This window comes from Bos mutus, chromosome 14, assembly GCF_027580195.1.
Source record: "Bos mutus isolate GX-2022 chromosome 14, NWIPB_WYAK_1.1, whole genome shotgun sequence".
In the NCBI taxonomy this organism is placed as follows: Eukaryota; Metazoa; Chordata; class Mammalia; order Artiodactyla; family Bovidae; genus Bos; species Bos mutus.
Window position 1 is genome coordinate 30,279,771 of NC_091630.1, and position 27,558 is coordinate 30,307,328.

Below are 27,558 nucleotides of genomic sequence, written 5' to 3' on the forward strand. Positions count from 1 at the left end.
AGCTATGGCTTTTCCAGTAGTCATATATGGATGTGAGAGTTGCACTGTAAAGAAAGCTGAGCGCTGAAGAATTGATGGTTTTGAACTGCTGTTTGGAGGAGACTCTTGAGAGTCCCTAGGACTGCAAAGAAATTCAACCAATTAATCCTAAAGGAAATTAGTCCTGAATATTCATTGGATGGACTGACGCTGAAGCTGAAACTCCAATAGTTTGTCCACCTGATGCGAAGAACTGACTCATTGGAAAAGACCGTACTGGAAAAGAATGAAAGCAGGAGGAGAAGGAGACAGAGGATTTGTTGTTTGGATGGCATCACCTACTCAATGGACATGAGTTTGAGTAAGCTCTTGGAGTTGGTGATGGACAGGGAAGCCTGGCGTGCTGCAGTCCATGGGGTCACAAAGAGTCAGACACAACTGAGCAACTGAACTGAACTGATACTCTTTAAATCCAAAATTAAATCCAAAGCTTTCAGAACAAACAAAACCCAGGATTTTCTTTTCTTTTTTGGGGGAAAATTGTGATTAGACTCAGTTGAGATTCTAATTTTACAGGATAAGAAAAGGTTATGTCTTTTTTATGTCTGCAGGATCTGTAGCTAAGCATAACAAAACATCACCTACTACAAATTCAGAAAGGTGTAGTTAAATGAATGACATAAAAACTATCCATCAGTTTTTGAAACACAGTCTTTGTAGACTGATTAAAACATGTGAAAAGAAAAGTGTTACCTACATATTAAGCACAACAATAATTGAACTGGGATTCAAAGAGAGTACTAAGGTACAAGGCAAAGATGTAAAAAATGGCTTGTAGCCAGAAATTTAGTTTGTGGAAGGGTCAATAATCCTTTCCTTTAAAACACCTTCTTGAAGGGGAATATTTAAATTCTGAAAATTATTTCCCAAAGCTCTAAATTCATTTTTCTCTTGCTTTCTCCATAATTTACTTTGACATTTCTTATGATTACCAAGGTTTATTTATATAAGCATACTCTCTCATACCTGACTCTTCTTGATTTGGGTTTTAACTCATGATGCTTATTTTGTAACATTATAGTATTTCTACTGCAACAACTGTCTTATAATAATAAACAAAGGAAGATTATTTCAGATAGTTTGTTTTGCAGTGAAGGAACTGGATTTAAGATTGGTAAATTAAGAAAAAACAGTTAAAAACATAAATACTGTTGAAAAATATGAAATTCATTTTATTACATACCCTCTATTGTGGGCTGAATGCATTTACTAGGTAGAATAATCATGGCCTACTGTACTGGACTCATCCTAAACCTACCCCCATTAGTGCCACTGAACTTACAGCTGATTAGTTCCTTAGTACAATGCACTGTTACTAATTGATAGCTCTATTCTGTTTCAGTGAACTTCTGTTTGTTTTTCAAAGCCCTAGACACATTTGAACATAGCTAAGTGCATTACCAGATGACAAACAATAAAACCGTTTATTAGGAATCAACCTCTGTACTAATGACATGCATATTTTTGCTATTATTTTAATATTATGAGGCTGAAATTAAAAAAAGAAAACTATATGCAGAAAACAGACACATTAGTTTTACAAAAACAGAGAATTAGAAATAATTTTAAAATGTATTTGCCTTATGTGGTGATGACCTTTTCTCCCAGTTTCAAAGGCTTTTAGATACTGTCGATCTATTGCAACTTCAATTAAATCCTGCCCTCTCTTGAGACAGGGAATCAAAATATAATTCAGTTACAAGTAACAATAACATTTAATTATCTCCTCCATTTATCTGCATTGCCAAATGATGGCATTTCCTGAGAGCCACAGATGTCACAGTAGTAAGCAAGAATCAGTTTGGGGATATGCATAGACTATCATCACACTGGCTTATTTAATGCTTTCATTCTTTATGCCTCATATTTACATAGAGCAAAAATTTGCACCCAATCTAATCTGCTTCAAATAAAAATTTCTAATATATTCTCCTAGGAAAAATCGCTTAACCTCCCTGTCTCTCAGTATTCTTATTCAAACCTTATAAGACCATGGCAGGCATGTAGTAAACACACAACAAATATTAGCTTTTATAATTACCTCAGGCAAATATTTCTTATCTGGCACTAATATGTACTAGAGACCAATCACTTTCTAATGAAGTAAAGATATATTAAACTAAATACCAGAGTTAGTTTGTCTAATGACAAAGCTAATGAATTTCACACTTTTCAGGTTAATATTACAACATTTATTTTCCTTTAAAACATTACTTATAGGTCTAATCATGTCCCCTTTTCTCATTATGTTTTCCAGTATGCCCAGGATACAGAGGAAGAACAGAGGAAGACACAGAGGAATAACAGGTATTTCTGAACTTGGGCATATTCTCCGCAATAGCATGAAGAGGTAACTTAGAGGTTGCAGAGATAGCAAGTGCCTCTGGTACCTTTGTGATTCTTCCTAATGTGAGACCTTTACTATTGCTTTAAGGCAAGACTCTGAAGCACAGATTCCAGTAAATACCCTACTTTTTGCTCCTCTCTGCAAGTCAGTTCTCTCTAAAGAGTCTGTATCCTCTATGTCATCCCAGAAATAATTTTCCAATTGGCAGGCAGATTTTGGCTTGCAACAAGATTCACAGAGCATGAGGACCTATAATGGAAATGGACCGCTTCTTAGGAGTCTGCTATTTCAGGTCCTCAAAAAAATATTTTTTTAATTTGTCCAAATAAATCTGAAACTCTAATAATGCAGAGGATCATTTCAATGAAAGTATCCTTATAAGTGAATCACCATTCTCTATCTATTCTAACTTTTTTTCATGATAATCACATGGTGAATTAACTTTATACTGTGTCCTAAGCTCAGAATGGGCATCCGTGACATGCCAGAGTATGGCAAACACATAGGAGGTAGAAAGATAACTAACATACAGCCTTCACCTTCGAGGGCCTCCAGCCATCAGATGAAACAGCATGTATTCACTTGCAGAGTACATCATGAGAAATGCCAAGCTGGATGAAGCACAAGCTGGAATCAAGATTTTTGGGAGAAATATCAAAAACCTCAGATATGCAGATGACAACACCCTTATGGCAGAAATTGAAGAAGAACTAAAGAGCCTCTTGATGAAAGTGAAAGAGGAGAGTGAAAAAGTTGTCTTAAAGCTCAACATTCAGAATACTAAGATCATGGCATCCTCTTCCATCACTTCATGACAAACAGATGGGGAAACAGTGGAAATAGTGGCAGACTTTTCTTGGGGGGGCTCCAAAATCACTGCAGATGGTGATTGCAGCCATGAAATTAAAAGACACTTGTTCCTTGGAAGAAAAGTTATGACCAACCTAGACATCATATTAAAAAGCTGAGACATTACTTTACCAACAAAGGTCTGTCTAGTAAAAGCTATAGTTTTTCCAGTAGTCATGTACGGATGTGAGAGTTGGACTACAAAGAAAGCTGAGTGCTGAAGAATTGATGCTTTTGAACTGTGGTATTGGAGAAGACTCTTGAGAGTCCCTTGGACTGCAAAGAGATCCAAGTAGTCCATCCTAAAGGAAATCAATCCTGAATATTCATTGGAAAGACTGATGCTGAAGCTGAAACTCCAATAATCTGCCCACATGATGCGAAGAACTGACTTCTTCAAAAAGCCCCTGATCCTGGAAAAGATTGAAGGCAGGAGGAGAAAGGGACGACAGCAGATGAGATGATTGGATGGCATCACTTACTCAATGTACATGAGTTTGAGTAAACTCTGGGAATGGGTGATGGGCAAGGAGGCCTGGCGTGCTACAGTCCATGTGGTCGCAAAGAGTCAGACACAACTCAGCTACTGAACTGAACTGATTCACTTGCCAACTAAAATATAATAAAATAAGTTCAGGAGATCACTAAGATTATATTACTTACTTAGATTATAAAAGGTTCTCCATAAATCCGCTTGTTTATAAGTTCTAAAAGAATGAGAAGAATTTCAGCTTACATTGATCAATGCAGTTACATTAAATAGGAAATGTACATTGTTTCTTTCCCATTTACACTGGCTTATTTAATGCTTCCATTCTTTATGGCTCATATTTCCATATGGTAAAATTTGCTCCTAATCTAATCCTGCTTCAAATAAAAATATTGTCAATATATTTATCTAATGAAAATTGTGGAAAATATTTTTATCAGTTTCCTTTTCATTCCACTAGGGGGAAAATGTCAGTCAGTCTCCTTATTGAGCTCTCACTTTCACTACATATTGGGGAAAGATTTATTCCATATACAGATATGAGATTCAGTATTTTCTCACCATGTTCAATTTTTATAAATTAATCTTTTTGGTTCCTATTATAGACTTTATGTTAGTAGTCTTTACACGCACTTTCATTGTTTATTGTTTGGTTGACTTATTAGACTTGAGGGGTTGAGTGTTAATATCCACATAGCAAATGCATTATAGATACTAGAGTGATGGTCCAGGCTGAAAAGGCAATTACATTCCTTTATTGGTGTTAGGCTGAATAGAGTACTTCTGAAGTACAGCTTTGTTCATATATGTTAAAGTTAGCAAATTGAAAATGCAAAAACAAAGGAGCTTTGACCGTATTATATATTCATTCTTTATCAACTCAACAAATTTACTGAAAGCTTTCTATATGCTAAACACTGATGTAGATAAAAAGGCAATTCAATACAGCATTATGAATCCTAGAAAGAATAAATACAGAAAAGCACATGCAGCCTGTAGGAAGGACATCCAAAACACTTTTTGAAGGTCAAGAAAGGCTTCATATCAGGGTAGGTAAATAAGATGAATCTGAAGAATAAATTAGTTAGATGAACTTATGGGGTGAGGATAGGAGTAAGAGGGTAACAATCAGAACTTATTCTGAGAGCAATGGAGAACAATGGAAGAATTTAAAGCAAGAGAGTGACTCATCAAATTTGTATCATAAGAAATTCAATCTGACTCTACTATTTACTTTAGGGAAAATGGACAAGACTAGAGTCTGTTTGGGCTGTCACAATAATAAAGTAGATAATGAGAGATAATGGTGGCTTTATCCATGGTATGGTGGTAGAAATGAAAACTCAACTGATTAAAATGCAAAGTGTCTTCCAGCCATTTAACAATGCTTTCAGGGCTTTCTCTCACTCTAACTTCACAGGTACCTTCTTAGAGCTAAAGATATTATTTGTTTGCTTTTGTCAGTACAAGTAAAAGTTTGATCATTTGCATATAGAGTAGATCTCAACACATCCTGTGCATCTTAAAAAGAAGAACATGCTTGGTGTGTTTGGGAATGATACGTAGCATCTTGTGGATATAATCTAGGACGCATAAAGGGAAATGACTGTATAGAGGGCAGGAAGGCCAACCTAAGAAAAGACTTCTGGAATTTCAACCAAATCTAATAGGTATAGATCTAATAATCTAATAGGCATTTCATTCTTGATGAAAGTGAAAGAGGACAGTGAAAAAGTTGGCTTAAAATTCAACATCCAGAAAACTAAGATCATGTCATCTGGTCCTATCACTTCATGGCAAATAGATGGGGAAACAATGGAAACAGTGAAGATTTTATTTTGGAGGGCTCCAAAATCACTGCATATGGTGACTGCAGCCATGAAATTAAAAGACACTTCTTCCTTGGAATAAAAGCTATGACCAGCCTAGACAGCATATTCAAAAGCAGAGACATTACTTTGCCAACAAAGGTCTATCTAGTCAAAGATACAGTTTTTCCAGTGGTCATATATGGATGTGAGAGTTGGACCATAAAGAAAGCTGAGTGCTGAAAAATTGATGACTTTGAACTGTGGTGTTGGGGAAGACTCTTGAGAATCCCTTGGACTGCAAGGAGATCAAACCAGTCAATCATAAAGGAAATCAGTTCTGCATATTCATTAGAAAGACTGATGCTGAAGTTGAAACTCCAATACTTTGTCCACCTGATGCAAAGATTTGACTCATTGGAAAAGACCCTGACACTGGAAAAGATTGAAGGCAGGAGGAGAAGGGGATGACAGAGGATGAGATGGTTGGATGACATCACGGACTCAATGGAGATGAGTTTGAGCAAGCTCTGGGAGTTGGTGATGGATAGGGAGGCCTGGTATGCTGCAGTCCATGGGGTTGCCAAGAATCAGACACGACTGAGTGAATGAACTGAATAGGCATGGGAAAGCACCTAGTGATTTATGCAGGGGATAAAAATGATCTGATCTTTCTAAGGTTTCCTGGTGTCAACTTTAAGGTGAATCTCATATTATACCCACCTTATGGCATTCATGCTTTAATGCAGCCCCTGCCCATTGAGTTAAGTGGGACTTATGATTTGTTTTTCATTATTCCTATGATTTTATAACATTCAGAACTGAATCTTGCTAGTGATACTGAGCTTCCCAGGTGGCTAAGTGGTAAAGGATCCACCTGCAATGCAGGAGACACAGGTTCAACCCCTGGGTCGGTTAGATCCCCCAGAGGAGGAAATGGCTACCCACTACAGTGTTCTTACCTGGAAAATCCCATGGGCAGAGGAGCCCTGTGGACTACATTTCATAGGGCCCCAAGAGTCAGATATGACTGAACACACATGAAGCACACAGCAGTGATTTACTAGATAGACTTGCTGTTTTGATGAAGGAAGCATCCAAGCTTGGGAAGTTCATATGGCAAGGAACTGTGTTTGGTCCCTAGGAAGTGAGCAAAGGACTGACGCTCTAAGTCCTACAACAAGAAGGAAGTAACGACATCCGTTAATGATGTGAATATGAAAGAGGATACTGAACCTCAGTTAAGAATTCTGCCCTGGTCCTTGAGACCCTAAGAGAAGATTCAGTTAAACCATGTCCATACTCCCTACCTGCAGAAACCAAGAGAAAGTAAATATGCTGTTTTAAACTGCAAAATTAGTGGTAACTTTTTACTCATCAATAAAAGAGAATATCACTAGTAATACAATTGAAGATAATTAGATAAGGGAAATTTGAAAACAGGAAGTCCAGCTAGAAAAGAAGAAAGGTTATAGTAGGATTATACATGCAATTGCTAAAATATAAGCTGTAATCAGAAGGAGTTGATTTCAAGCTTTTTACCAAGTTAAATAATTAATCTGGCTAGCTTTTAAAATGGGATGATAATACTGTCTCATATTGGGTAGTCAGAATAGGAAAAAGGAGTCCAAAATGGTGGTGGCTAAAATACAAAGGGAAAATCCCATGAAAACAGAACAAAAGAAAATCTGCAGACTGGGAGTGAGAACCTCAGGTAAAACAAACACACCCCCTTCTTGGTTAGCCCTGATTTACATAGGGCAGGTGAAGGGGGAGGAGACAAAACATATAAAAACAGGGAGCCGAGATGGGTTGAGGCATCTCCTTTGGGGCCCATCTGCCCTCACAGCTCAAAGTGTACTATCCTTTGTTTGCCAAGTAAAACTCTGAGCTGTAACCGAGTTGTAACACTGGTCTGCCATTTCAAATCTTTGTTGCATCAAGACAGAACTGAGCAAAGTACACACTCTTCTGACTATATATATATATATATTAACACAGTGCCTACCACACATTATTATTATAGTGCTATTATGTTCATTTTTATGAGAATTAATGAGAGCTAGATGAAAATAAGGGTAATAAGAATGGAAATGGTGGTAAATTTGAACAATAGCTCTTGGTAGTAGGTCTCAGTGACTTCTAGTATGGGTAGAAAGAGAGAGGAAAAAGTAAAATATAACACAATTTCTAGCTTGTATGGTTGAATGAGAATGATACCATATCTGAACTAAGCAGTGCAGAAGGGAGAGTTGATTTGGTGGAGGAGATAATGAGTTGTTTTGGAACGTGAAGCAGTGTTTCCATGGGAGGCCATCCATGTGGACCAGCCTGATGTGCCAGTGGGAATACAGACTTGGTACTCAGAAGAGATCTGGGTATATGAAAGGATCTGGAGATGGTTATGAATTAAATTACCCATAAATTGCATCAGTGTTCATACACACTGATGCTACCCACTCCAGTATTCTTGGGTTTCCCTTATGGCTCAGCTAGTAAAGAATCTGCCTGCAGTACAGGAGACCTGGGTTCAAGTCTTGGGTTGGGAAGATCCCCTGGAGAAGGGAAAGGCTACCCACTCCAGTATTCTGGCCTGGAGAATTCCATGTACTGTATAGTCCATGAGGTCGCAAAGAGTCAGACTCAACTGAGTGACTTTCACGTTCATACACAGATACATACAAACATATACAATCCTAATACTCTTTCTGTAAAAACAAGAGAAATCTCCTAGAATTAAGTAAACGATATGCTCCTTTAATAAACAGAACCTGTGATGAAAAAAATAGAGAATGGGAAAAGGATCTTTCCTTCTTCCCTTAGGGATGGATGACTAGTAACTTTAAACTTGGTAAATCTGCTGCAGAAATCACAAGCTATGACCTGAGGGCTACATCCAGTCTGTTATCTTTGTAGATGAAGGTTTATAGGAATACAAACACATTTATTCATTTATGTATTATTTATTGTTTCTTTCACAATACAATGTCAGAATTAAATAGCTGTGATTGAAACTGTGTGGGCCACAAAGACTGAAATGTCTACTATCTAGCACTTCATAGAAAAAAATGTTTACTCACCCATGGTCTATTCCATTAAGAAAAACAAATGGTAGTCTTTCAAAATAGTGGATAAATAAATAAGGTAATATTCTAATAAGCAGCCATGTTGAAAAACAACTGGACTATATGATGATCTTTTATCTATTCTGTTTCACTTTTTATATTTCATATTCAGTGCTCTCATTTCATTTAATTTACGTTTTCCAATTACTCCACCTCTTCTTTTTTTTTCTTTCTCAAGCCTTTATCAAGCATAGTAGAAAAGCTTCTGTATACATATATATAATAAGTAAGGTAATAAAGAAATACCACCTGGAACACCACGAATGGGATAGAATAGGATAGTTAAAAGCAGTTGTAGAAGTGTCAGTAGGGGACTACACATAGAAAAGGAAACCTAAGAAACTTTGGGAGGCCTTTATAAGTCAATAATAGCTCAAGAAAGCTACTGGAACATTATTCAATGAAGCAGGCTTACTTAATTATAAGTGAAGTGAAGTCACTCAGTTGTGTCTGACTCTTTGCGACCCCATGGACTATAGCCCATCAGGTTCCTCTGTCCATGGGATTCTCCAGGCAAGAATACTGGAGTGGGTTGCCATTTCCAGGGGATCTTCCCAACCCAGGGATTGAACCCTGGTCTCCCGCATTGTGTGTGGATGCTTTACCATCTGAGCCACCAGGGAAGCCCCTTAATTATAAAACCATAAACAAAACCACAAAATATGCCTCAGGTTACTAGACGGAAGGCCCACCTTTTACAAACATGATAATCCTAGTTTGACCTCCTAGGGTCAGACACTTTCCTGACTAATATCAAGGAGGAGCTAATGATGCATGCCTTACTTCTGCATCTATATCTACCTGAAGAAGGCAGTCTTTTCGCCTCCTTTTCTTTCCTTTATAAATTATAGCCCACTGAGTCTTCAGGGCAGAGCTCCCTGCATCTCTTACAGGCATCCTATATTAATAAATCTACTTCCTGTTTATCAGTTTGAATTCCTTCTGTGCTGAGATCAAAGAACCTGAGTTTCAGTAAGTCCAGACATTGGATGTTTAAGATTGCGGTTCAAGTCTCAAACTGGGTTTTGGCTGAGTTTGAGTCCTGGCCATGTGGGTTAGAATCCCAAATTGAGGGATTTTTGGCAGGGTTCCAGTACCCACAGTGTGGGTTCAATCCCAGGCAGGGTTTTGGCAAAGTTCAAGTCCCAGCCACATGGGTTCAAGTTCAAAGCAAGGTTTTGGCAGGATTTGAGTCCCTGCACATGGGTTCAAGTCCCAATCTTAAGTAAACGGTTTCAACTACAACACTGATCTAAAAAGTTTGAGACTTGGTTTCTGTGTTTTTGGTATAACCTTCCACTAATTACTTATAATGTTTCTGTAACAACATTTTCTCAGCTGTCAAGTGGGAATAATATCTCCTCTGCTTACTTCACAAGGTTGCAAGCAAGAAAATCTTTAAAAAAATATAAAGCACCAACCTATAAGGTAATAACATAGATTTTTTTATATTGCCAAATCAAGAAAATACACCTAATCATAATTATATAGGAAAAATATATACATTTGTATACATAATTTATCAAATTATTTTTGTTCTCTTTATAAGAGATGTTTGTGTTGAGTATAACTCATATTGGCATTATTCTTTCCAGAAAAGAGAAGCACATAAAATTAAGATATTTGCTTAAAATCATCCAACTAATTACTGGTAGTGTCTGAGAGCTGGTGAAATATCTTAATCTTAATATGCTTTCTACAACACTATATTTCTACAATGCCAACTACCAATAAATCAGTCATATCTGACATAGGAAGTGGGTATCTGAGATACAAGAGAGTTCAGAAGTTGAGATGAAATAAAAAGAATTTGATTAAAAATGAACTGTCTTTTCAAGTGCAATTGATCCTTTCTTGTTCTGAATTTTTAATAAAATTTTCATTTTAGAATAATTTTAGATTTAAAAGAAGTTATAATGATAGTACAGAGAATCCCCACAAATGCTTCACTTTGTTTCCCATATTTTTAAAATTCATTTTAAAACTAAATAATAAGTAACCATCAGTATATATCATCTAAAAGTTCTGAAGAGTGAGAAACCTATGTAGATGTGTAATGTGGAGTTATCATTTTTCTCATTTCACTCATGATCTAGGCAACATGCTACTTCTCCAAGGTCAGATAAAAAATTAATGATTCATAAAATTAGAAATAGAAGTTGCTGTGTTAAATAAACTATAAGAATGAATGAATTAATGTCTTTAAAATAACTTTCAAATTTATGGACTTCTTAAAATATGTGGATTCTTGCCTAAAGAAACATTATTAATATTTAACTTGCTAATTTACTTTCCAAAACAAAATACTTCCATTAGGTCCTTGTTTATTTGCAACATGACCTGGCATGGTTCCTGGAATGTTGGGAAGCTAAATGAAGACACGTAAGTTTTTTTTTGTTTTTTTATCTCGAAAGATGACAAGGGAACTACCAGGTTTTTTGTTTGTTTGTTTCTTGATTTTTTTGTAATGTGTATTTAAGAAAGGGAAATCAAATTTTTTTTTTTAAATCAAATATTTTTTGACCAAAAACAAGTCACTGTTTCTTATTTTCAAAGTAATGACATTTGTTTACACTTTTCTTTCTTTTTTTGCTTTTAGATATTTGGTTAAAATATGTGACCATTTTCACAGAAACGTGGATCACCAGGATAATCACTTAATGTAAAATATATCCACTGAAATATCATTTTACATGTTACTTATTTTTACTTTTTTCAAAATGGAAAACATAAGTATAGATATATATTTCTTTAAAAGTTAAAATTGATCTTGATTACTAAGTAGTAAATAGAATCATCTTGATCACCAAGTAGTAAATAGGATTATGTGTGCGAAGTACTCAGCTGATCATAGCATAGTAAAACTTTTTAATCTCCTCCTTTCCTTCTCTTTCCTCTCCTGCTTGGTGGTGAAAATTACTCTTCACTGCTATCAGTTATCATGGCCCTTAGGAGAACTGACTATTAGGTGGTGGAGATAGTTGTAGGCACAAGGAAAAGGGATGAGGTTAGTTGAGCAAGTGTCACTTGTTGAGTGATACATTAGGTGATTTACACGTCTTTTATTTCTTAGAGCTATAAACTATCTTGCAGCATGGATGTAATTATAATATTTTAGAAAACATCATATTTGAGAAAACTTGGCAGGAAAGAGATGTGAACAACTTTTCAAAGATCACATAACTTAGGAAAGAATGAAACATAAATATAAACTATGTGCCTGCAACAGACACTACTCTTTAGGGAGAAGAATCCCTGTAACACCCACTCGATGGTGAGTGTTATGATCTCAAGTTCTATCAAGATTATTTTCCTGCCTCTACAAATTTCCATGCGCTTGGGATAGTATGGATATTAAGGTAAATGAAATAAGTCAAAAGAGAAAAGGACAATGACTATATGATGTCCCTTATATGTAGAATCTAAACAACAAAACAAACAAATTGAAATAGAAACAGACTCATACATACAAAGAAAAAATTGGTGGCTGCCAGAGGTGAGGGAGTGGGGGTTCAACAAGATAAGTGAAAGGGTTTAAGAGGTACAAATTTCCAATTATAAAATAAATAAGTCACAGGGATGTAGTGAACAGCATAAGGAATATTGCAGTAAAGGTTACTAGACTTACCGTGGTAATCAATCCATAATGTATATAAATGCTGAATCACTGTGTTGTACACCTCAGACAAATATAAGATCGTACCAGGCTTCAGCAATAAATGAACCGTGAACTTCCAGATGCTCAAGCTGGTTTTAGAAAAGGCAGAGGAACCAGAGATCAAATTGCCAACATCCGCTGGATCGTCAAAAAAGCAAGAGAGTTCCAGAAAAACATCTATTTCTGCTTTATTGACTATGCCAAAGCCTTTGACTGTGTGGATCACAATAAATTGTGGACAATTCTGAAAGAGATGGGAATACCAGACCACCTGACCTGCCTCTTGAGAAACCTATATGCAAGTTAGGAAGCAACAGTTAGAACTGGGCATGGACCAACAGACTGGTTCCAAATAGGAAAAGGAGTACGCCAAGGCTGTATACTGTCACTCTGCTTATTTAATTTATATGCAGAGTACATCATGAGAAACGCTGGGCTGGAAGAAGCACAAGCTGGAATCAAGACTGCCGGGAGAAATACCAATAACCTCAGATATGCAGCTGACACCACCCTTATGGCAGAAAGTGAAGAGGAACTAAAAAGCCTCTTGATGAAAGTGAAAGAGGAGAGTGAAAAGTTGGCTTAAAGTTCAACATTCAGAAAACGAAGGTCATGGCATCTGGTCCCATCACTTCATGGGAAATAGATGGGGAAACAGTGTCAGACTTTTTTATTTTGGGGGGCTCCAAAATCAACTGCAGATGGTGATTGCAGCCATGAAATTAAAAGACGCTTACTCCTTGGAAGGAAAGTTATGACCGACCAAGATAGCATATTCAAAAGCAGAGACATTACTTTGCCAACAAAGGTCAGTCTAGTCAAGGGAGGGTTTCTTCAGTAGTCATGTATGGAGGTGAGAGTTGGACTGTGAAGAAAGCTGAGTGCTGAAGAACTGATGCTTTTGAACTGTGGTGTTGGAGAAGACTCTTGAGAGTCCCTTGGACTGCAAGGAGATCCAACCAGTCCATTCTAAAGGAGATCAGCCCTGGGTGTTCTTTGGAAGGAATGATGCTAAAGCTGAAACTCCAGTACTTTGGCCACCTCATGCGAAGAGTTGACTTATTGGAAAAGACTCTGATGCTGGGAGGGATTGGGGGCAGGAGGAGAAGGGGACGACAGAGGATGAGATGGCTGGATGGAATCACCGACTCGATGGACGTGAGTCTAAGTGAACTCTGGGAGTTGGTGATGGACAGGGAGGCCTGGAGTGTTGCAGTTCATGGGGTTGCAAAGAGTCGGACATGACTGATCAACTGAACTAAACTGATATCTACTATACTTCAAAAAAAATAATGTAAAATTTAATATTTCCCTGCACTTAAGTAACCTCAATAAATGGTTTACAGTAGAAGAGGTTTCTTCCAATTAAAATAGAGGATAGCCTAAGGAGTTTTCTGAAGCCATATACCAATTATAGTTAAGACCAGATTTCCTCTCAACTTTACTGAAGCCTCCAGTCAAAGACAGCAGTGGGCTGTTGTAAATGGAGCATAACTCTGGACCTAAGAACTTGTGACAGACATGATTCTGACCTTGAGTTTGTGTGCAATCTTGAGCTTTTAATAGTTTCACTGATAATATTATTATGCTAAAGCTACTTTTCTGGAATGTGAAGTCAAGTGGGCCTTAGAAAGCATCACTATGAACAAAGTTAGAGGAGGTGATGGAATTCCAGTTGAGCTCTTTCAAATCCTGAAAGATGATGTTGTGAAAGTGCTGCACTCAATATACCAGCAAATTTGGAAAACTCAGCAGTGGCCACACGACTGGAAAAGGTCAGTTTTCATTCCAATCCCAAAGAAAGGCAATGCCAAAAAATGCTCAAACTACTGCACAATTGCACTCATCTCACATGCTAGTAAAGTAATACTCAAAATTCTGCAAGCCAGGCTTCAGCAATACGTGAACTGTGAACTTCCAGATGTTCAAGCTGGTTTTAGAAAAGGCAGAGGAACCAGAGATCAAATTGCCAACATCCGCTGGATCATCGAAAAAGCAAGGGAATTCCAGAAAAAACATCTATTTCTGCTTTATTGACTATGCCAAAGGCTTTGACTGTATGGATCACAATAAACTGTGGAATATTCTTCAATATATGGGAATACCAGACCACTTGACCTGCCTCCTGAGAAACCTATATGCAGGTTAGGAAGCAACAGTTAGAACCGGACATGGAACAACAGACTGGTTCCAAATAGGAAAAGGAGTACGCCAAGGCTGTACATTGTCACCCTACTTATTTAACTTATATGTAGTGTACATCATGAGAAACGCTGGGCTGGAAGAAGCACAAGCTGGAATCAAGATTGCCGGGAGAAATATCAGTAACCTCAGATATACAGATGACATCACCCTTAAGGCAGAAAGTGAAGAGGAATTAAAAAGCCTCTTGATGAAAGTGAAAGAGGAGAGTGAAAAAGTTGGCTTAAAGCTCAACATTCAGAAAACGAAGATCATGGAATCTGGCCCCATCACTTCATGGGAAACAGATGGGGAAATAGTGTCAGACTTTATTTTGGGGGGCTCCAAAATCACTGCAGATGGTGACTGTAGCCATGAAATTAAAAGACGCTTACTCCTTGGAAGAAAAGTTATGACCAACCTAGATAGCATATTTAAAAAACAGAGATATTACTTTGCCAACAAAGTTCCATCTAGTCAAGGCTATGTTTTTTCCAGTGTTTATGTATGGATGTGAGAGTTGGACTGTGAAGAAAGCTGAGCACTGAAGAATTGATGCTTTTGAACTGTGGTGCAGGAGAAGACTCTTGCAAGTCCCTTGGACTGCAAGGAGATCCAACCAGTCCATCCTTAAGAAGACCAGTCCTGGGTGTTCATTGGAAGGAACGATGCTGAGGCTGAAACTCCAATACTTAGGCCACCTCATGCGAAGAGTTGACTCATTGGAAAAGATTCTGATTCTGGGAGGGATTGGCGGCAGGAGGAGAAAGGGACAACAGAGGATGAGATGGCTGGATGGCTTCACCGACTCGATGGATGTGAGTTTGGATGAACTCCGGGAGTTGGTGATGGACAGGGAGGCCTGGTGTGCTGCGATTCATCAGACACGACTGAGATACTGAACTCAAAGCTACTTTCAAAGTATAGGCTGATTTCAGGAATGGGACACTACATGAAATAATGCTTTACAGACTGTATAGACAATATTATGGTGTTATTGTTTGTTATTTTTTAAAAATATTACCTTGAAACATAAATGAAGAGGTTATTCCAGAAATTCCTTAAATGAAAATACTATTTATTATTCTTCTAACATCTAGAATTAAGATACCTTTCATCAAATTCTACCCACAGAAACAGAAAGACGCTAACAAATTTATAGTGTAAATATAGAATCAAAATTAAAGTAAAATATAAATGAAAAGCAAGTTTCCAAAAACTGCTTTATCAGTTGCCTTACTGTTCAGAATCAGGGACAGTCTTATGTAACCTAGGTATACATAAGTCTTTTTAGTAAATGTTAGTATTAGTTTTACACTTGATACAAAATTTATAATCACTTCTTGTTTGTTCTGGGAATGTCCCTGTTTGCAACCCTGTGCCAAGGCAAAACTACCTAGATTCCAAATAACCAAAGTAGAAGGAAATTTTTGGAATATAACTTACTCATAACTAGGCCCCTGTCTATAACATAAGCTTTCTATGAGGCTGGCGATACTGAGGACTAAGTGATGTTTTTAAGCAAATATGCACTAGAGAAGGGCTTTTCTGGTGGCTTGTTGACTTTAGAGATATATTACATGAAAACTACAAAGAATCTAAGAAGAAATAAAATTTGTTCAAATAAACTAACATTGCAGATTATTCTCAATATAATAAGTTCTCAACATCTAAACATTCTCAACATCTAAACTCTGAACTCCTCCAATATTCCAGTAATTGTATTGGGTGTCTACTAGCATGGCTGATCTTTTTTAACCCTCAAAACTAACATTAACATAATGTTGCAACCATTTTGCTGATGAGAAAAACAAAGTTTAGAAAAGTGAATTAACCCAGTATCAAATGACCAGAATATAAAGCCAAACACCCTATTCCCAAGGTTTTCATTAATTGACCTTTGAAAATATTCACACCAAATGAAAATGGAAACAGGGACAATTCAGATACAGAGGAGAATTCCAAATCCGGAAACAGTAAAACAAACAAACAAACAAAATCAGCAACAACAACAAAAACAAACATAGAAACAAAACCAGAAAGACTACACTCTATATATCTCCCTGGAAAAGATGTTTTGGGAGTAAAGACATTTCATCTGTTAAATATCAGCTTCTCTGTTATATAACACTTAGGGGCTATGAAAACAATCTCAGCACTATAAAAACTTTCAGACCCATATTAACCTGAAATATCAATTTTGTTTTACTAGATTTAAGGATTCACAGGATTCCCACAACATTCCATACAGTGAGCAATGTATGGAATAAGTCACAGAAGGAATCCTCTTCTTCATTAATTTTTTAATCTAGAGGGAATTTGCCTCCATTAAAATAAGTAAAAAAAGGATAAAGTCTTAAACCACAGATCAAAGCTCTACAAATTCACCTGATTTTGTAGTATAACTTACAAACAACTGTGACCCACAAATTTATAATTAAATTCAAGTTAAATACATTTGAGAGTTTTAAGAGCTTTTTGAAATAGCAAAATCACTTGTATCTTGTTCTATTATAAAAATGAGTACTGATAACCACTGAATGGGTGATCACCTAAAGAAATTCTTGTTTATTTCCTGTATAAATAGAAAATGATTTTAAGTCCTAGTGAAAAGTCCTTCATTTCTCTACAGATATTTTTTTTTCTATCAGTCAAAATATTCATTTCCAAAGGTTGAGATGGTGCTTCAAATTTTCAATACTTTAATTATTGCTATTCTTTATTTCACAACATGAATTCCAATCGGAATTCATCTATCATAATAGATTATTCTGTAGATTGCATATATTGAGGCAATACTTGCCTTGATAACTCAAATTCTCTACTATTTTCCCTTGTAATCCTTTCATAGGTGTTAATTCTAAGTTATCAAATATTGTCAGAAATCATGAAAAAACATCTATTAATAGAATGCAGAAATGCAATTGTCTGTGAGCTTTCAAAATATGATTCTATTATCTATCTATTATCTGTCTCTCTAACCATCTCTTCGTTCCTTATTCCCATGATCCGAAGACAAATTTAGAAGCATGGTAGGCTGAATGGAGCAGTTGAGAAGATAATTGTGTTTTACCAGATTGCCAAGTAAAAAAAAAAAAATTGAAATAATTAATATGAAATAAATGAAGAAATTCAACAGATTACATATTTTTTAAAAAGGGTGTATAATCATGCAACTCCATGGACAGTGACTACACATACAAGCAAATGAAAGCAGCTGACCACGTACCCACACACCTTGGCAGAGGTGCACTCCACACTCGTCGGCCACCACCAAGACAGATGATCTCTGATGTCCCTTCCAGACGATAACCTGATGAGCATGAGAAGGTCAGAGTGTCACCAACCCCAAAGGTGAACCCAATTCGGTTACCATATTGAGGAATTCCAGGATCTTCACAAGGTTCCAGATTATACTCTGTAATTGGATGAAGAGGAAAACAAACAAACAAACAAAAAACAGTAGTGATTTTGAGGGTATACTTCTATATTTTGTAAACTGGTTGCTTTCAGGGCTAGCCATACATTTTAAAAATGCTTATAAGTATAACTGTGGGCTTCCCCCCATGGCTCAAGGGTGAATAATCCTCCTGCAATGCAGGATATACAGGGAAGTGGGTTATATCTCTGGGTCGGGAAGATCCCCTGGAGGAAGGCATGGAAACTCACTCCAGTATTCTTGCCTGGGAAAGCCCATGAACTGAGGAGCCTGGTGGGCTACAGTCCATAGGGTCCCAGAGTCAGACAAGACTGAGGCGACTGAGCACACATAGATGTAATTATGGGTATATACTATGGCACACATAATTTTCTTCTTTTGTGAAAGACCTGCAAGATCAAACCAGTCAGTCCTAAAGGAAACCAGTCCTGATATTCATTGGAAAAACTGAAGCTAAAGCTGAAACTCTAATACTTTGGTCACCTGATGAGAAGAACAGACTCATTGGAAAAGACCCTGATGCTGAGAAAGGTGGAAGGAGCATTGAAAAGAAAGATTGAAGTAGAAGGAGAAGGGGATGACAGAGAATGAGATGGTTGGATGGCATCACCAACTCAATGGACATGAGTTTGAGCAAGCTCCGGGAGCTGGTGATGGACAGGGAAGCCTGGCGTGCTGCAGTCTATGAGGTTGCAAAGAGTCAGACATGACTGAGTGACTGAACTGAACTGAACTGTGAAAGACCTAATAATATAATAAATACGCTTATGTGTAATTAAATAAAGATGAGAAAGTGTCACCTTGTGAATGATACATTGGAAATGTAGATATTTATCTTGTATTTTTTATTCTCTATTAGAAACGTTTTGTTTTATTTAGATTTTTGATTTAAAGTAATGACATGATAGAGTAATATTTTCAAATGCAAAAATATCATTTGGAATGAAATCATTTACATTTTGAAATGACATTTACTTAATGGTTTTAGTCTAAATGACAAAGACTCTTGTGCCTATAGTATACGAGGAATTCTATTAATCCATATTCTGAAAAATACGTGACTTCAGAAGCAAGAATTTATGTAAGACTGACTGCCCACAAACTTAAAATTGTATATTACAGATTTATACAAGAGAATTTCCTCAAGCAATGAATGAACATCATGAAAATAAACCTTTAAACACTCTTCAGGGTATGACAGACTAAATTAAATTAACCATAATATAATTTATATAGAGTCTTAAGAAGAAGTAGCTTATCTAAAAACATTCCCAGAACACACACTTAGTACCTAACTGTAGTGGAGAACAAAGGGATTGCTTCATGTTGATGAGCTATTATTTTAATAACATTCTAGGTTAAAACTGATTATGCTCATTTGTTCTTCTCTATGAAATAACTTATTTTAGTAGACAAATATCTCCATGCAAATACTGGAATAACAATTGAAGAACAAAGTCAGTATTTATTATTTTATTTATATATTTGTAATATATATTATTAATATAATTATGTATAATTGCAATATTGTAAATTTAGTATTAGCAAGTTGGCATAAGATTTACTTATTGTTTCTGTATTCTCTTTCACTATTCCATTTAGCTAAAAAGTAGAACAAGAATATTTCTTTGTTCAGTTTTGTCTTACAATTTTCTTCCCTTATAATCCAAGTTATAATATTGTCTATAGATATAATATTGCCTATAGAGGTTATTCTAGAATAAAAAGGATAATAGAATTAACTTGCTTCTAGATCATCTAGTTCCAAATGAATATATTAATCTTGGCCTACAAACAATGACTTTTCCCAGAAACACAAAACTAGAATATCACTGGTTTAATTCACATTTCATTAATGGACTAAGTAAACCTTTACATATATGTATGGGCTTCCATTTTAAGTTCACTTGACATTTTTAGCAAGTTTTCCTCTCAGAAATCTACAGGAATATAAGTTAAAGAAATGTATTTATTGTATTTCTAGTAAATTTTTGTGAATTAATTTCTTTTTTGCTACTGTTTTAAGGTCCCCTTTAATATATTACTATAGTCAATCTTCAAGGCATTTCAAACTTTCCTTAAAATTTGTTGGCAGATAGCTTTTTTGCTTTCACCCTTTTTTGTCTCATTTTCTCTCTCTGTTTGATCATGCATAAACTATTTTCACTTTTAAAACTCTGGTTTTAAAACATATTTTCTTACCAGAGAATGTAATATTGAATCCTTCATATGATATTGAGAAATCAGAAATGAAGCGCAACTGAGCCCTGAAATTTCCATAGAGACCAGCATTGATTGTTGAAGGAAGTTCTGAACCAGTCAAGCGTGCCAGTGGTTGGGTAAAACTGCCATTCTCTGTGATCAGTAAGTAGTCATGATGGTCTTCCAAATGAAAGGTGTGGAAGTTGAACTGTACACCTAATAAGGAAAAGAGGAAAATTAGACTCATAAAGTATATTAGTAAAACACACAGAGTTACCAAACTAACAAAAATCAGGACTCTTATAACAGATTTTTGTGAAAATGAAAGGCACTGGTATAAAATATTCTGAATATATAGTATAATTATTATATCTTTCTTTTGAGTTTTTCTGTTTGCTTGTTTCCTTTCGCTTCTCTATAAGGTTTATAATGAGTCATGTCTTGGAAACTGCTTGGAAATAAAATTTTAAAATTACTGTCTAAAAAGAAATTACATGCATTTTCTGAAAATTTCAAGGAAAACTTATACCCTTTATTTAAATAGAAGTGTTTTGGGAAAAGTAACCACTCATTCAACTTCTAATAGGATCGACTACTCTGTTAATACCTAACAGAATTTTAAATTTTCCCATATATTAATTTCAGTACATATCAGAACAAGTACATTTTTCTAAGAAAAACATGCAGACTGATAAACTGATTTTTTTTTCTTTTTTTTGTTCATTTGCTCTTCTATTTCTTATTTTTAGTCTCTGACCAAAATCCAATTCACTTTATCTGAACTTCCACTCATGTTAAAGTGCTTAGCAACTCTTTGTAGTTTATATAATGGATTCATATAGGGTATACTCTTTTTGGTATGAGTTCTTTAGAATGCGTGATCAGTCTCGAAGTCATGTCCAATTCGTTGCCACCCCAGGTACTGTAACCCGCCAGGCTCCTCTGTGCATAGTATTTCAGATAAGAATACTGGAGTGGGCTGCCATTTCCTCCTCCAGGGGATCTTTCTGACCCAGGGATCAAACCCACATCTCCTGCATTGCAGATGGATTTTTTACCACTGAGCCTCCTGGAAAGCCCCTGAGTTTCTTTCTCTTACCACTAAGTGTGTGAGATTTCTCTCTACTTTTGTGTGTGATTTTAGGTTGTTTTAGAGATCCATTTCATTTTGTGAACACAACACATTCGTCTGTTCAAAAGTTGATGGTTATTTAGATAATTGACATTTTAGCTTGAATGCAGAAAATGCTGCTAGGAGCATTCAAGTATGTCTCTTGAAGAACATAATTGCTTATTTCTGTTGGATCGATACCTAGGAGTAGAATTACTGGCTCATGGGAAATTAATATATATATATATATATATATATATATATATATATATAGTTCAGCCTTAATATTGTTTCACAAAGTGGCTATGCCAATTTACATTTTCATCAACAAATCCAATTGATCTGTATCTTCATCAATATTTGAAAGTTTAAATTTTTATTTTTATTTTTTCATTTGTTCTGTCCTGGTGAATACGGTCATTGCATTGTGTCTTATGTGACTGTTTAATGACACTCAAATGCATGTAATAACCTAACAATTACACATACACACACACACACACACACACACACACATCCTATACTGTTTGTAAGATATGCATATGTGTGTGCTCAGTTGCTCAGCTGTGTCCGACTATTTGTAACTCTATGGATTGTAGCCCGCCAGACCCCTCTGACATGGGGTTTTCCAAGCTAGAATACTAGAGTGGGTTTCCATGTCCTCCTTCAGGGGACTTCCTGACCCATGGATCAAACCCACATCTGTGTCTCCTGCATTAGCAGGCAGATTTCTTTACCACTGAGCCACCTGGGATGCTGTATTTAAGTACCAAATGAAATAAAGGAAGATATCACATTGATCTTTCTTTTGAAGTGCTTAATAAATTTTCTTATTTGATCTAGAAGAATCTCCAAAAGCTTCATCAAAAGCTCAGTAACATATGTTAGTGGGTAATGATAAAATAACATTCTTAATGCTATTTATCAACTTTATAGTTCCAAATGATGGATAGTTTTGGAGTCTTCATTGCTTTTTTAAAAAATTGAAGTATGGTTGATCTACAAAGTTGTGTTAGTTAGTTTCAGGTATACAGCAAAGTGATTCAGATATGTGTGTGTGTGTGTATTCTTTTTCATATTATTTTCCAGTATAGATTATTATAAGATGCTGAAAATAGTTCCCTTTGCTATACAGTAAGCCCTTGTTGTTTAACTATTTTATTGTATATGTTAATCCCAAACTCCTTATTTATCACTTGTTATAAAAGCAAAAAGTGAAATAAAATGAGACCAAAAAATAAACTGAAAATATAAGTAATGATAAGTTATTATTGCATAATAGGCCAGTGATTTCAACTTGGAAAATACTTGAAATATACAATGATACTTTTTTTCAAAATATAACACATCTTTTTTTCTCACTCCACAATGAGCCCTTTTTAGGACTGGGTCCAGAAAGTCAGTGTCTCAAAAGTTCTTCAATATAAATGTGGCATTTGATACTAGACAGATGTAAATGAAAATGGCAATGTAGCAAGGAGAAGATACTTTGCCATCTAGATTAACTGATATCTAAATTTACAAATTAACATGAGTGGAAGTTCAGATAAAGTGAATTAGATTTTGGTCAGAGACTAAAAATAAGAAAAATAGTCAGAAGAGCAAATGAACAAAAAAGAAAAAAAAAATCAGTCTATCAGCCTGCATGTTTTTCTTAGAAAAATGTGCTTGTTCTTATGTGTACTGAAATTAATACATGGGAAAATTTAAATTCTGTTAGGCAGTGGTGCTAATGAGCCCACTGTCATGTATTACATGCATAGCCTTTCTGAGACGCACTTTCTCGGACATCTGGGAAAACGGATTCTAATAGAGTTGTCCTAAAGTTTAAATGAGACAATATAAGGGATGACTTGGCACAGTGCTTTCACAGAGGAAGTGCTCAGCAACTCTTAGCTATCATTTATTGTTTACTTCTTCAACCTGAAAGTCAGTTGTTTTCATGTCACTATGCCCTAGTCAACTACTTTAAAAAAATGAAGCTTCTGTTTATCATATTATGTTTTAAGCAATAAAATCTGTGTTTTTAGACAAAAGACCTTTTAATGAAAGGCAATTAATCTAAATAATAAAATGATACTAAGAACCTACTATATTATAAGCATTATAGAATATAAAAAATGAGATTATAAATAACATAGTCTATCTAAGGGAAAAAGATGCATAAACTAAACGTTCAAACATTTTGCTAAGTGCTATGAAAGTAATTAATATGAGTCAATATCACAGCATAAACTTAAGAGGTAGGTTGTCAGAGGGACTAGCAGATGCTTCTGAAGGCAATGACCTTCAAAAGTGAACAGCTCTTTGTGGAAGAGCAACCCTTGGGTGGACATTTCAGGAAGTAGAAGTAGACACGCAAAGACATACAATCTTAATAGGGCAGTGGGTATGAAGAATAGTGAGAAAAAGTAAGTGGTTACAACATCATAGTACCGTCCCATAAAAGTGATAACTCAAAAAGTCCTATTAAGGTAATTTTTGTTATGTAAATATATGAAAAACTTGGGCTTGAAGTAAAAATATTATTAATATCTAGCTTATAGTTATAGTTATCATGAATTTTGACCTTCAGGGTGCAATACTGATGTGCATTTGTGTGTCAATGTGTGTGTATATGGACTGGGTGAGAAGTTTAACTACATTATCTTGATAATTTCTCCTAACTTTAAGAGATTATCCTTCACAAAACTTTGACTACACTTTGGAACAGTTGTACTTCGAACAAATTTTGTTGGCTCTTCCAAGAAAAGCACATAATCTGCATTTCATGCCATGTAAATACAGATTCAATTAACACTTGCAACGTCTGAAGGTGCAAAACCTCAAGTGTTAATTAAACCTCTGTTTACACAGCAAGCAGTATGTAGCCCTCCATTTTCTTGTATAATATAAGCAAGCTTATTTTAAACTCCATTAATCTGCTACACAGTGGGATAATAGGATGCTTTGGTTAACTTCCAACAAATAGTCTTCTATTATGGAGAACAACAAAAATGACAGTTTGTGAAGTCTTCCACTTCATTCCTGCAGTAAATACCAGAATACTCATTTTAACAGCATTTTTTTTCTCAATAATATTTAATTTTCATTAAAAGAACCATCCTTATATTACCTTCACCATTAATGAAAGGATGTATAATTTCAATAAAGGCTAACCATCTGTGTCTCAAATATTCTATCAGAACTGCAGATATATCTCACATAGTTGAACAGAAGTATAAAAAGCATTGTGCATGGTCATATAAAGTGAAGTAAGAAAAACAACAAATACTGTATATCTCTTATATGTGGAATCTAGAAAAATGGTTTTCTATTTTCATTTATTGCCAAAGTGGAAATGGTTTTCATTTATTGGCAAAGTGGAAATAGAGTTGCAAATGTGGATAACACACATGGTTACCAATGGTGGGGGAAGGAGGAGTGGGACAAATTGGGAGATGGGATTGACATACATAAACTACTATGTATAAAATAGATGACTAATTAGAACCTGCTGTTTAGCACATGGAACTCAACTCAAGAATCTGTGGTGAACCAAACGAGAAGAAAATCTAAAAAAAGATCTTATATGTAGTATATATGTATATGTATAACTGTTCACCTCATTGAACAGCAGAAACTAACACAACATTGTAAAGCAACTCTATTCTAATAAAATTAAAAAATAAAATAACACATCGTGTAAAAACCACAGTGGATTCAAATGTTTTAAATAAAGCTTTAATTTTTAAAACTGTAACATCACCTTCTCATTGCTAGGATTTGGGTTTTTTAATTTTTAGATCTTTGATAATAAAGCCAATAAGTACAATGTAATGTGTGTGCTGCTGCTCAGTTATATCCAACTCTTTGTGACTCCACGGAATGTAGCCTGCCAGGCTCCTTTGTCCATGAGGATTCTCCAAGCAAGAATATTGGAGTGGGTTGCCATGCCCTCCTCCAGGGGATCTTCTGAACCCAGGGATCGAACCTAAGCATCCCTCATTGCAGGCAGATCTTTACTGACTGAGCCACCAGGGAAGCCCAAGAATATTGGGTAGCCTATCCCTTCTCTAAATCAAACTGGAGTCTCATGCATTGCAGATGGATTCTTTACCAGCTGAGCTACCAGGAAGCCCATGTACAATGTAATAGTAAAAACCAATAAGAATAAGCAGTTTTTAACATGAATAAATTATTTTTTAAAATAATAGCATATAGATACTTTCAGGTAAATAATTTTCATCCATTTTTGTTTTGATATTTAGAATGCCCATTTTCCCACTGTCAAGCTATTATCTTAAACCATTTATATTGCTAATATTCATTGAATATTTTGGTTGTATTGTATGAATAAATCACATTTAGTACTACAAGGGCTTTCTTTATTTGTTCAAAGGACATTTATTAAGCTCTACTATAAGCACAGCGCAATTTTTTACTTTCACTCAACTGCGTGAGATCCAACTGCAGTTCTGACAGAAAATTTGAGACAAATATTTCTAGGACAGTTATACATTTATATAGGGTATATGGTTATAATAAATAACCATTTTATTTATATTTCTTTATATTATATTTATTTATAATAAATAAACCATTTTAAAACAAGTGTATATAAACATGTACTGTTTACTTTACAATCAGTTCAGTAATTCAGAATATCTATTTCCCTTTGAATTTTTGAAATCAACTTCTTTACACTCTGCCAGAGACAAAAGACATCCTATTTGAGATTTTATTGTTATGAAAATTTCAAATTACATTAGTTTAATATATATATATATATTACCATTCTGAAAAAAAATCATATGAGCATGTATGTTATAATACTACAGAAAAGTAAATATAATCCTCTGCTGCAGTTATTCAAATTGAATTTTGTATTAGCATATTTTAGTACTGATCTGTTTTTGCTCATGCAAAATGACATTGTAAAGGACAATGAAATAAAAATATATGCAATGAAAATTAAGAAGATAGCCCATTATCATTGCATGAGACAAATTACCTTTTCCATGGGTTACATCAACAGTCCATGTACAATTCAGAGAATTTGGATAAAATTCTGGGTAACCAGGTGATAAGATTGTTCCACTAGGCCCTCTAACATCTCCTCCACATAATGCTGAAAATACAAAGAAATATAGTCATATGATCACTGTTAAGAGAGGCAAAGGCTGAACAAATCTCTCTTGAAATAGAAGGAGTCTGATTATCTTTGCTTAAGTTACTTCCTGGAAATAATAGGAGTGTGTAAAGACCTCTTCCAATACTAGAAATTCATTTCATCCTTTGAAACACTAGAGAAGAAAAAGGTATATAATTGTATCTGAGAATTAATACCAGCCCCAAAAGAATTTAGCTCAACCTTTCATATTTGCATTTAAAGTACATACTTATATATTTCTAATTACAAGCAACATTTGCATAAATCAGTTATAAATTAAACATGAGTAATTAATTGTTTAGCAGTTGCTCTTTTACTAAGCTTTAAGAAAACAATTTGTTAATTATACAAAATTATTTATATTTTAGATTCCTAAAGGGATAGGTGTCATTCTTCACAGAATTCCTTTTGAAATAGTGGAGTAAACTGAAATTCAGAAAGCTGTTTCTGAACTTGTGCATTTCTCTAGGAAACATAAGGAATAAAAAGAGTTTTCTGAGAGGATAGTTAGTTTTTAGTAAATACTCCAAGATAATAAAAATAAATATTTATGAACTGAAGTAAAAGAAATTAAATTTTGATTCAATGTTTATTTACTGTAGACTAAATCACAGTTAACAATGCCTTCTAACACCAGTGGTTACAATAGACCAGATAATTTTATCAGCATTAAAACTAAAGGAAACCTAGATACTACTGCTGCTAAGTCACTTCAGTCCTGTCCGACTCTGTGCGACCCATAGACAGCAGCCCACCAGGCTCCCCCGTCCCTGGGATTCTCCAGGCAAGAACACCGGAGTGCTTTATTGACTATGCCAAAGCCTTTGACTGTGTGGATCACAGTAAACTATGGAAAATTCTGAAAGAGATGGGAATACCAGACCACCTGACGTGCCTCTTGAGAAATTTGTATGCAGGTCAGGAAGCAACAGTTAGAATTGGACATGGAACAACAGACTGGTTCCAAATAGGAAAAGGAGTCCGTCAAAGCTGTATATAGTCACCCTGTTTATTTAACTTATATGCTGAGTACATCATGAGAAACACTGGGCTGGAAGAAACACAAGTTGGAGTCAAGATTACCGGGAAAAATATCAATAACCTCAGATATGCAGATGACACCACCCTTATGGCAGAAAATGAAGAGGAACTAAAAA

The 27,558-nt window shown here is 35.4% G+C and overlaps 1 protein-coding gene across 3 annotated transcripts in view; it reads right to left on the reverse strand.

The window, feature by feature from the left end:
- CSMD3 (CUB and Sushi multiple domains 3) overlaps positions 1-27,558 on the reverse strand; it is a 1,469,470-nt gene that overhangs the window by 454,760 nt on the left and 987,152 nt on the right. For all 3 annotated transcript variants that reach the window (XM_070382828.1, XM_005887888.2, XM_005887887.2), the window contains 3 exons: positions 26,243-26,359; positions 20,139-20,354; positions 17,727-17,915 (listed from right to left, as the gene is read on the reverse strand). In XM_070382828.1, coding sequence (XP_070238929.1) covers positions 17,727-17,915; positions 20,139-20,354; positions 26,243-26,359 — 522 coding nt within the window. The remainder of the gene's footprint in view (positions 1-17,726; positions 17,916-20,138; positions 20,355-26,242; positions 26,360-27,558) is intronic.